General features: G+C 32.0%; 1 protein-coding gene across 1 annotated transcript; it reads left to right on the forward strand.

Annotated features, from left to right (window-relative positions):
• Positions 1–1,290: 1,290 nt before the first annotated feature.
• Positions 1,291–11,577, forward strand: LOC127728917 (uncharacterized). The gene is made up of 6 exons (XM_052236496.1): positions 1,291–1,446; positions 2,497–2,655; positions 3,741–3,912; positions 5,823–5,986; positions 10,132–10,437; positions 11,182–11,577. Exons 1-6 carry the CDS (start codon positions 1,291–1,293, stop codon positions 11,575–11,577), a joined length of 1,353 nt encoding a protein of 450 aa, XP_052092456.1.
• Positions 11,578–13,298: the final 1,721 nt, after the last annotated feature.

Consider the following 13,298-nt stretch of genomic DNA (forward strand, 5'->3'; position numbering starts at 1 on the left):
TTGATGGGTTTTTTTATTACTTTGTAAGCAAATATAACTAAACATTTGAAACCGAAATGGGTTGAAATTTCACGCATTATGATAATTTTATATACTTCATTTACATGGCGTATTCAAATTGAAAGTTTATTAAATTTTAAATAGATAACTTCTAATCTATGTCACATCTGACAGCTGGTTTATATTAATGATGATATTGTTTTTGTGTACGATGTTTATGTTGAGTTATCTGATCGTTATCTTTACGGCGATGATGACCGTATTTCTATTTTGTACCAAAATATTTACCAAAAAGATAAAAAATAAGTAGTTTTGTTTGTCGTCAAAGATCGTATTTTGAATAAATCCTTGTTTATACAGTGGAAATGAGGTATATGTGGGGACTCAAAGCGTGCTTTTTTTTTTATTAGCATACCCATCTAAACAGATATTGATCATTTGTCATAGTGAAGGCAGATGTTACACTTTTATAACTTAATTGTCCCAAAAAGGGAGATTCAAACTCATAAGTCGACAGAAGACTGACAACCACATGGCCATGTTTCTTTGTTTTTATTTTAAGGCAGTATCATTGAAAAAAATAGAGTGTGAACAGATTCTTAGTATCTATGTAGATATGTCATGAGTATGAGGAATAATCATTATAATGTGAGCTAGAAAAACCTTGGAAAAGGCAACATTGTAAAAAGAAACAATGCACGAAAGAATAAAACATCAATAAGTCGTTAACTTACAATCCAGTGGTAGTCATTCGTTGTGGTCTACCATATGTTTTTTTTCTATTTTTCATGGAGTGAAGATTTGGCCGTTTGTTTTAAATTGTTCAGAGTTTAGTCATGCATGGGCTTTAATAACTACACGTTATGTACTTTGGAGTTCGTGTTGTTCAGTCTTTAGTTTTCTTTGATGTGATTTGTTAACTGTTGTTTTCTTTAATTGTTTAATGTTTTTGGCAGGGCATAATCAGCTTGTTTTCGACTGATTGGTTTGAATTGGTATCGTTCGCCTTTTGTCCTTTGATCCCTTGGATGAGTATTCAATTGGCAGTCATACCAAAATCTTACAGAACATCTACAATCAAGTAAGGTCATCGTTAAAATATAGCTATTTATACTTCAAATGGCAACATCAGCCCAGTAGTTTGTACGTCAGTTCTGGCATGAAAATACGGATATTTTTTCATTAAAATTTGATGTTTTCAAAATTAATTGATGACATGCGCAAATGTTGCAATAAACTATGTGTCGTTAGTATTATTGTATTACTTTTTTTCCTTTACAGATGTTTAACATGTTATTGGTCGTTTTATCTTCTGTCCTGGTGTCTGTTTACGGGTTATGTCAAAACGTTGACGGGCAAAGCGTGTCATGGTGGATACTCTTCCAGCAGAAAGAAAGACCATACTTTCATAATTACATTGATAGTACTAACTCACAAAGAATAAAGGTTATTGAAGTTAAAATTATAAAGGATAAGAATTATCAAGAGAGATAAATACATAGATAGATGGAGAGGGAGATATGTTTGAGAGAGAGAGAGAGAGAGAGAGAGAGAGAGAGAGAGAGAGAGAGGAGAGAGAGAGAGAGAGAGAGATGATAAAAATCAAAAGAAATATTTGGAAACAGTAAATTAAACCAAACAACTAACATGTATCAGAATATTCAATATTTTTGATATTTTACTTTTTGTGTTGCTCTCCAAATATGTCATCATAGCGGAACTATAAACAACTGTCATACAAGAGGGAGGCTTAGTGAGCTATACAACAAAACAGGTTTAGTCCACCATTTTCAATACAAATGAAAGTACCAAGTCGGGAATAAGTTTTCCATTCGGATTGTTGGTTGATATAGTCGAACGTTTTTTTTTGGTCAGGTTTTATGGACTCCCCTTTTTTTTGAATAAATCTTAGTATTCGCAATTTTAAAGTAATTTTCTAGTTAGTGTATGTGATTTATTTCTATTAAATATTTCGTTCTCTTTGTTAGCTATTATTGGTGTAGCATCATTGCATCAGTGCCTGATTAAATGATATTTATTCCTTTCATTGCATGTACACTTTCAGTGGACAGTCGTATTCGAAGATGTCTTATACACGAAAATGAACACAGAATTGTGGCTAGGACAATAATAATATTTGATTCATTTGATTTGGAAAACCATTTTACTATTGACACCTACGATAATCTGTTGTATATTACTTTCATTTATTTGCATTTAATTTTTTTGGAGAAATTGATATAATTCATTTACATTTATTCGATTGTTTCATGTTTATAAATAACTCCAAATTTGCAGTTGCTGGTCAAAATTTGATGCACCGACTATAAACACAGTCATGTTTTTGTATCGTCTCGTTGCTCATATTAATCCTTAAGATGATTTTGATAATTTTAAATTCTACTGACTTATCATGTTAAATTGGTAATTATTAAGGAATACCTGTTGTGCCATTTATTCGTTTGTTTAAAATGAATTTTATTTTGTTTTTCTTAGGATCATTATCCAGAAAGAAATGACAGTGTTTTATCAAGATCAGTGGCATCAGTTATACATAACAATGAGGCCGAGTATATTATATACTCCAGTGATCTGATAAATGTGAAAGATATTGCTGCAAAATTCAGTATTCCAACATATTCCAAATGGATGCATGTAATTATTATTAAAGTGGTGTTAAAATTGGAAATAATTCTGTGTTAATAAAATAACAATGCTATCTGAAATGTAGATAAGAAACATCGACTTAGTGACTATATATACTATAATCTTACCTAAAACGGAAGACAAATTAAACACATGTATAATATTGTAACTATCTAGGTTTGAACAATACATGTAACTATTACAATCTGTTCCATTTCCATTCATACTTCCTTTTACTCCTCATATTACATGGGGAAAATAAAACATAAAGATTTTGTACGTTCGGAGCTGTTTTCTGTATTTACCTTCATCAAAAACACTCAAAACTATTGTTTGTTTAATATTTCCATAAAAATGAAGCACATCACATGACAAAGGACAGCACGCCTAACTTACAATGATAAAGAAAAGACTACACAGAAAAAGTTGGCTAATACCTTCAAAATACAATAAGGCATTTACAGAGAAAAATATTTAAAGTCTGTATTGTCAATAAGTCAAAAATGAAAAGCTATTGTGCTGGAGGAAGTCAAGGTTCACACCGAATCAAGCATATCTTATACTAGGTAAGAGCATAAACTGAAGTCACAAATGCGATAGAATGACCATATTGTTCGATTCCATATCTTATTAATTCACATTTATGTTATGTGTCACAGATGATCATGGAAATGTTCAACTTGTCGGTACTACAATCATGTCATCCATTGTTCCATTACTGAAGGACGGGAACCACTTTAGGGAGCACCGGAGTTTATCCCCATGATTTCATGATGCTCTCCAGGCTCAATGTTTATTTCTGTGTAATGAAGTTGTTTGTTTTGTTTCCTTTATAGCCATATCGCTGTTCAGGGATTTGTAATTATTCGTCCTTGGCTCTCAAATTATAGGGATTGATTGTTAATGATAAAATAAGTATTTTTTGATATAACTTTTAATTGATGATTTTTATTTGTAAAGAGCAATTGGTTTTAAAGTTCAATTATAATGACATCATTTCATTTGAAAATACAGTATTGACAAACACCTAAGCACCATTTATCTAACATCCGACACAGATCATACAGGCAAAATATTGTGTTAATATTACACAGGGCATCCTTGGCACAGTTTCATCATGGGAATCTGGTTTTTGGATAATACACAACAACTTGTTATTTCCTGCTTTAACAAACGGCGCCTTGGTTGTACCAGGATCAAAGGCATGGTATGCAACAACTGTTGGAGATAGCACTGCTGATGTTTTCTATATATGTTTGACTGCAGGTAAATGTTTTTGCCAGGTCTTCACTCAAGCATATAACATGTATAATGTTTATCCGTTAATGGGTGTCATTGAAATATAATAAAACAATAAATAATTTTTTTTTTTATAAATTCTTCTCTAGCCCGAAAATCTGTTATTTAATGAAAATTATGAAGAATTATGCTGCTTAATTGAATATATACATTTACGATCTGTTATCTTTACACGAAGTTATATTTCCTTAGGAATGAAAGAAAATGTTGAATAAACCCTAAAAATTCGGTAACTTAATCGAAATACTTAACAAAACAACCTCGAGGCGGCATAAAATGATAGAAATAAAACAAAAAGCAAGGTTTAAGTTGTACCGATTCAAACGAATAGTGAACAATTGAAGTAAAACTATCAAAGATCTGTAATAAAAAACAAATGCTTTAAATTGAGAAAAAAGAAACAATAAAAGACAACCAATGACGAGGTTTCTAACCTGACAGAACATTTACATAAAATCGTGATGGAATGTACATGCCAAACGAAAAGATTATCAAGAAGACGCCGAGAACACCCAATACAACCTACATCCTGCTAGCAAAAGACAACCAGGTGTCCAGCGGAATGGAATATGATTACAGTCTTTAACTACGCGACTTATTTCCTATTGTAAATGAGAAACTAGGAGTTTGCAAACATGATGAAGACGTTGTGTGTATTTCTTTGTTTTTTCTTAATATTAAACTCGATGAAGTTTAACCTTTCTTAAATGGAGAGGATTGCTTGAAAGACCTTTTCGCATACTTTTATGTGGGCTTCAATTAAATCATTTTTATAAAACAACCGTTGTTAGTATAGTCACCCATGAAAAAAAAAGACTATTCAAGTCGGTTCGAGTAAAGATAAAAGTTTGATTATTAAACCATTGCGCCATGACATAAAAAGAAGAAAAAATACATCCTGGCTACGTTAAATGACAAAAGTGCAAACTTACAGGGAAAAGGCTCTGCAACATATATGCTTGTTGTTCATTCTAATATTTTTACTTCATATCAGCTTAAGTATACAGCGAGAATTGGTGTTACACATACATTAATGTTTAAAGAAATCGTGTTCCGAGAGTTAAGTTCTAAATTATATAATTTAATAGACTAACAAAACAGTTATAGCATATGAATATATTATACTTATATGTGAGTTAGCACTGTGTAAACACACCAAAAACACGCCATTTATGTCTTATTTCTAATATTAAGTAATAGTGGATGATGAAAATGGTTATAAACTTTAAACATATGAAATACTGTTTATCAGACAAATCGTGTTCAATGCAGATTGGGCAAAGGAAATGCGTCAAAATAAAATAATCTGCACTTATCTCAGAATGGTTTTGCAATATATTTTAACGATCGTATCTTGAACAGAGTTCTATTCAATCCTGATTCCATGTATAATTGTCTTCCCTACTAAATGAGTTCCAAATTTAAACTTTATTTAAGTCAAAAGAATCTAAAAAAATTATCAAGGCAAATTTGATTTAAGTTATGTTTTAAGATGGGATACATGTTGTATGAAACTGAAAGCTTCTCGTCGTGACCAAATTTTTGTTCTTAAATTTGTTGTTAAATATATGTATTGCTTCGAGCTTTATTTTTTTTTCTGTTTTTATCAACAATGGTTTAGGAAATAAGAAATTTAATGAATGGTATGACCTCGGATACTTGCCAATGCAGTTTTTCTGAGCCTGTATTTGGCTAGAATATATAATCAAACCACTGAATATCTCTATATCTTGTTTGACGGAGTATATTTGTATTGGTCGATGTTATTTAGTGGGGTTCATTTTAGGATATATATTGTGATTAATGACACCCTTTTTGATTAAACTCTACAATTAATATTAAATAGAGAATTTAAACAAATGTATCATGTTTTTCAGACAATAAAGGCAATATGACTGAAATGCTGAAAAGCATCATGGCAGGCAATCCATTTCTATACAAGAAGAGACTCCAAAACTATGATTTCCTTCAACCTTATTTAAAGGAAGTACGCTCATTAAAAACATCCTTTGGATACGAAATGTCAGCAGAGATATTTTTGGTAAGACATTAAGTTTCTTTTACTTCTAATGAGACATGATTTAAAAATCTAGAATTTGTTAATAGTTGGCAAAAGGTATCTAAAAGAATTAGAAAGATAAATTATTTTCAGAGCAATTTCGAATCTCTCATACATAGAGAGTAATAAAACATAAAGATGGAATCGATCTGAAATGTAATAAAATCAGACATAAAAAAATAAAATTGACAACACGACAAACAAGATTTAAAAACATAACAGAGAAATCAATGGATTGAACAACACGAACCCCATATAAACCGCATCTTAGGAAGGGAAAGCAGTTCGTCCACTACATGTGGAAACCGTACTGTTGCTGATGCAAGCACAAATCCGCATTCAGTAATGTTACAATGGACAAACAGAGGACGTGGTTGCGATTACGACAATTGACATATATCACTTGACATCTGCTGTACACAGATGTTTCATGAAGGGGTATAACATCAACTTTACCACTTAGATCGATACTGCTTTCACTTCCTGGTAGGAAATAACTTTATCTCAAGGAAATAATTATAGCAAACTCGGAAATATCTTACCAATTATGAGATATATATAAGTTATGTTGGAATTGTAAATGAAGTCAACTGTAGTTAAACTATGTTCAAATAACATAAATCGATAAAGTATACAAGTCAAAGCAACAAACAAAAAGTGATGTCTCGTTGTGTCTCCTGCTATGCATGCATCACCAGCAATGTGAATCCAAACCCAGTCAAATTTCAGCAACGGGTATAGGACACTATCGGTATAATTATTGTGATCTGAGATCTAAGACTTCGAAAACATGTCGCTAGAGAGATGATACATACCAGTCAACCAATTCGAGATGTTGATTATTCAACTTATATCATGTCGATTTCAGTCGTCCATTCTTGTAACTTTGTTGGAGGTATCAGTTTATGTCTAAGGACCACATTGAAGCAAATAAAGTTCGTAAAGTGTAAATTTGCACGAGCATAAAGTCAGTGCACCACTATTACCCTGTGGAATACCTACCGTCTGTTGAAATATCAAGCCCCCAGACTCAACAAATATGTTATCGATCAAAAAGACCAGCATTTTGAGGAAATCTTCCTTGGTGTATTTTTTTTAATCAGTGAGGTTCTTCACAATTTTAGATTGTCGTGACCTTAAACATTTTTGTTATCCACTACCCAATTACTTTAGAAAAAGCTGTATTCAATGAGTCGATGAATTAATAGTTTAAAGCGCAGAAAGATTTGATATTAATAGAAAATTGAAAAAGAATGTGATTAAACACTTTAGAGTAGATCCTTAGATAAGCATCCACATTTGCCCGTAACCTTGTTTCCATTAAAAATGAACGTTAATTTCCCTAACCATTTAAGTTTAAGGAACGTTTTTATCACTCCTTCTGTGATTGTGGTCTTCAACACAGCGAGAAATTCCCGCACCCGGAGGCGGGCTTCAGCTGGCCCCTAAACAAAAATGTGTACTAGTTCAGTGAAAATTGACGTCACACTAAACTCCAAAACATAAAAATGAACTAAAATTAAAAACACATACAAGACTAACAAAGGCCAGAGGCTCCTGACTTTGGACAGGCGCAAAAATGCGGCGGGGTTAAATATGTTTTGTGAGATCTCAACCCTCCCACTATACCTCTAGCCAATGTAGAATAAACAAACACACAGCAATACGCACAGTAAAACTCAGTTTAAAAGAAGCCAGAGTCCGATGTCAGAATAGGTAACAGAAGAAACTAAGCAAAATGACAATGATACATAAATTAACAAAGGACTACTAGCAGTTACTGACATGCCAGCTCCAGACCTCAATTAAACTGTTTGAAAGATTATGTTTCATCATATGAAAATCAAGCACAATCCCTCCCGTTAGGTGTTTAGTATCATACCATCATAAAATATATGAGAAGAACATAACCCGTATCATGCCAACAACTGGATTTAGAATAAATGTGTTTATTTTCAATGCAAAGACCCTAAGAGTGAATCCATATTAATTCCAAAAAATGCCATCTTTAATGACCTGACAACAGTATCGTAACTATATCCCTTCTGAATAAGTCTGTTTAAAGGTTTGGTTAGCTTTTGATATGAATGACGACATTTTTGTGATTTGTATAGAATATTACCATAAAAGATTGGATGTGGAATACCTGAACGTATAAGATGTCTGCATGTCTAGACTATAAGTCATAAAACTGAAAGATATGATAAAACATCTGCATATTGCGTCTGTATATTTATGTACATGTACATGTATATTGACAGGAACCAACACATTTTCCATCTTTCTAGCAAAAGCAAAAAACACAAGAATAATTCCTATCAATCTTATCTTAAGACTCATATTATGTATTGAATAATCATATGATATTTAAACCAACATAATTTGCTTTATAATGGGAGGTTTAGTTAGCTATATGACCTGGTTTAACCCACCATTTCTTGGAAAATGTCTGTACCAAGTCAGGAATATGGCAATTGTTTTTCACTTTTTCAGTTGATTGCTAGCGTTTGATTTTGTCAGTTTTTATGGACTTTCCATTTTTGAATTTGAATTGAAGTTCAGATTTTTGTGATACTTATTTTTCCTTAAAAATTTACTATTATACTAAAATCATTTTTTTTCGGACTGTTATAACACAATTTGCCTAGTAAGTTGTGTCATCAGGACACTCAAGGGGGTTTTCATAATTTGTAGTGAACGTATATTGTGGTTTTAAATATTATGTCACTGTATAACTATGGAAACTCTGTACAATCAAATGCAAAAAGTGTTTCTTTTATATCAACTATTGCAAGACAACCGTTTTATACTTAGGTATCCACCCAAGTGTCACTTTAACACTTTTTCCTAACCCATTATGCCTTGGGTGTTGGATCACTTAACCAAAAATATAAAAGAGTAAAGCCATTCTAAACATAAAATAAATGTTTAGTCAGTCAGTCATAATCATTTTAAATTTAATTAATATTTCACAATCATGAAAATATCGTAGACTAATCGCCAATTTCATTGTTCTCATACAACATTGTATATTTTATTTAACCACCACCTTACTCAATACTTTGCAAAATTTGAAAAAAAATCTTTGATATTATATAATTTGATTACTGTTAGCAAGGCCTTCAGAATTTAAATCTAATAGTCTTAATCGATATTGTTACATGTGTTAGACTGTATTATCGTGCTGTCTATTATCTGACTTGCAAAATTTCCAGCTAAAGAATCGTTTTAATCTAAATATTCACTAGGTGACTATTTTTTTATTTCCGAATTCTTGATTTTTAATATTAAATTGCTTACTTGCACACTTTGTTCATGATACCTTATCAGCATTTTCTGTACATATCGTCAAACGTACTATAGCATGAGCTTGTCTGATTTTGTGACATTTATATGACTGCAAATAACTAGTACCACTTCTAGCTGACAGTCAGTCCGTGAAGGAACTAATAATTTCAGGCCAATATTTCGGTACTCATATTATTAAAAAAAAAAAATACAGACGTAGCAATTAAATATACGGTTATCAAATAAAAAACCCAACATATAATGACTAACATAGCAATGATAAAAGACCAATACAAATTTACAACACCCTACAAGGAAACTACAAAATTCAACTGTCAACTTAAAAAAAAACCAACGAAAAACGACGAAAAGACCAAAAAAAGTCTACATAACTTATTATAAAAAAAAATGAATACTGAGCAACACACCAAATACAATAGATACCAAAATCAAAACTGCACATTTTATTTTCGAAGGAACCTATCCCTTCACATAGTTGGCAATAAAACAAAAATCATCGTCAAAATTTAAAATGAAATTATAGTACACTCTATTACATATATCGTATATTGTCCTTTCAAAAAACAAGCACATTTACCTTGTTCCTTTGTGAAGTTTATTCTATACTAACTCGATGTTCAAACTTTAATTATTGTTTTTTTTTACTGCTAAACTTTGAGCTCAAGCACGTTGAATGAGATATGCACACAATTCTGTTTTTAATTTAAATCCAATATATGAATACAAATTCTCAAAATGTTTTTTTGCACATTGCATATTTTATTATTCACTTGAATAGTAATGGTATATGCTTTATATACAGTTTTGTTTTCAAATAGAATTGTATGCATACATCCAGCAACAATGTTTCCACAAACTGCCTATTTACGTACGCTGTTACAACTGGTGTCGGCATAACTATTTTCACACGACCGAGGGGAATGATAAAACACAGCAGTGCTTTTTGCTATGATGATCAGTCAATTTCTTCGCTTGACTTTCTAAAGCTGGAAAAACGTTCACCGTTGCAGTCTGGTTTTTTTCATTCAATGTTTGCATTAAGCGACAAAACTGATTCAAGTGTAACTGGGATGACTTGTTTCGGTCAAGATATTGCTGCAAATGCAGAGACCATAGCAGTTATGGTAAGTTATTGATATTTTTAGCTTAGTGCTTAGCTATGTAAACTAGTTCAGCGAAAATGGACATCACACTAAACTCAGAAATACATAAATGAGCCGAAATAAAAAACAAAAAACATGCAAGACTGAGAAAGGCCAGAGGTTCCTGACTTGAGACAGGCGCAAAAATGCGGCGGGGTTAAACATGGTTTGTGAGATCTCAACCCTTCCCTTATGCCTGTTGTTTAAAAAATGTCTGAGTCCGATGTTAGAATAGGTAACAAAAGAAACTAAGCAAAATAAACAATCAGTAAAAATAAACGAAGGACTACTAGCATTTACTAGCCTGCCAGCTCCAGACCTGTATTTTATATATATATATATATATAAATATTAATGTTCAAAATGGACTAAAAGTTATTTAATTAACTACTTTTTTGGTTTTTTTTTTGGTTTTTTTCACATTTATCTATATATATATATATTTCACGGAAAACGGTTTTGAAATGAAGTGTTAGTTTAACAGTTAAACTAACACTTCATTTCAAAACCGTTTTCCGTGAAATATATATATATATAGATAACTGTTTGATAATATCATTGTCAAGATACATGCTAAATTAAAAATTCCCTTTCACTGCATGCATGGGAAGTACATAGGAGCATTTGGTATTTTAGACATATCAATTTCAGGACTGAAATTACAGTAGTCATCTGTTGTGGGTTAGTAACACAACATCTCGACGACTATAATGTATTTCTTTTTAGATCTGTGCTTACTTACCAACAGTATACGTTGACGTTATTAAGTCAACTCGATTGACGCAATGGTCTTGCAACAATAAAGACACTAAAGATAGTCAAACAGATATTGCAAAAATTTACAACAAAGGCCAGACGAGACATAGAACAGACACTTTAACATTACCCGACATTAAATCCCAAATATCTTCTGCAAGTCCTACCGAGAAAGATGCAAATGAACATAAAAGAGAGCATATACATGATGCCACCAATGACAGTGACGAGAAAGATGTTGCCAAGTTTTGCCAGATGTATGACTGTGACAATTATAATAGTAATGTTGAGTCGGAAGATTTTAATATCAATTCGTTCAATAGCCAGCTTCTGAAAAACCAGAAATTGACAAACAGGTATTTATGATTAGTGAGTCAGCAAATGCTTTATTTGTGTGTGACCCATAACAACTACAAGTTCCTATTGAGCCTTTAATTACGACACATCTATTTGCTGAAGATATATGTTTTTGGAAAAACAGATAATCAGTTTTGTCACATATCATCCGAAAATCTCATTGCTTATTACGACAACATGAAATACATTAAGACTATCACAGGATATAAAGAAATGAATTGAACAATTTGACATGTCATGAAAAAGAGAGAAAAAAAGTGGCACTAAAAAAACATAATCCCAAGAAAAACGGACAACCCTATGAGCAATTGAACACAAAACGAAACAGAGACCACCGCCTTAATGAAATAATCGGGGGTGTGATTAGGTGCTGGGTAGGGTCTTTAGAATCTGATTTTACAGTGACACTTTCTCGTCACTCCTGTTAAGTGTATCAATAAGTTCTGTCAAATTATATGAATCATACCACAAGTACTTGTCCCTGAAAAAATATTTACCTATATACTTTGATATAACACAAGGCACCTAACTCGAATATTTGAGAAATATCATCCGGTCGCGAACTTCCGTTATATTTCGATTTTGCGCTTGTCTATCACACTGAAACTTGTTATCTCATAAATTTACATTAAATTATTTACAAAATGGTGTATAAAAAAAAAGTAAAATCACAAAAATACTGAACTCCGAGGAAAATTCAATCGGAAAGTCCCTAATCACACACCTATTTATATTGTTGGAATCATTCGTAACAGGCATTCCAAGGATGTCAACCGTAATTATTTCGTCTTCTCACAGCCCAATGCAAATGTTAATCTCGCATTGAATTATAAATTATAAAAAGTATTTCCCAAAAACCTGTTAGTTTTTCTCTGAATAGAACTTATCATCCAGATAGTAAGTTTGTAAATGATTCTGTGGACAAAAGTCGAATAAGTGTTGTTTGAGGTATGTCTAATATGTTAGGAGTTTCTATCTTTAAACTCAAATTTCCCCCATTCGATAAATGTCATTCAGACTCTTTCTCTTGACTTTTCATACAGAACTGAGATAACTAAAGAAATATTATTTTTAGCAATAACATTGACCAATCGGAAACCGAGATATGCATAAAAGAGGGGAAAGATACAAAAGAGAAAATTATAATTAACAAATGCCTGTACCAAGTTAGGAATATGACAGTTGTTATCCATTCGTTTGATGTGTTTGAGCTTTTGATTTTGCCATTTGATTAGGGACTTTCCGTTTTGATTTTTCCTCGGATTTTGGTATTTTTGTAGATTACTTTTTACATGTTGAGTCAATTTATGAGCATTTCCGATGGACTGTGAGAAGACGAAATAAGTCACAAAAGCCTTTTCGGGGCAATAACTATTTTACAGAAAACGTCTACCTTTGTTGTACATAAGAGACATTTTTGGATACAAAATAATTTTTTGACATAAGTATTATCACAATATGTTACTTCAGTCAGGAATGTGCAAGAGACTTTAGTCGGCATTTTCAATGGCTCGAAATGCCATTCTATTGTTCATTTGAAACGGTGAATATCAACAAGTGTCAACCCTAAACAATTATTTCACTTCGGACTGCTCTCCTGGAAAACAACCTTTAGGGTTGACAAATTTTGACATTTACCCTTGAATATGTCGTAAATTTTGTTACTAAGAGATGGTGTTTTTGTCATATTCTATTTCTTTGGAGGACACAGTCTACTTTAAAATAACTAC

The sequence above is a fragment of the Mytilus californianus genome, unplaced genomic scaffold, assembly GCF_021869535.1.
Source record: "Mytilus californianus isolate M0D057914Y unplaced genomic scaffold, xbMytCali1.0.p SCAF_2, whole genome shotgun sequence".
In the NCBI taxonomy this organism is placed as follows: Eukaryota; Metazoa; Mollusca; class Bivalvia; order Mytilida; family Mytilidae; genus Mytilus; species Mytilus californianus.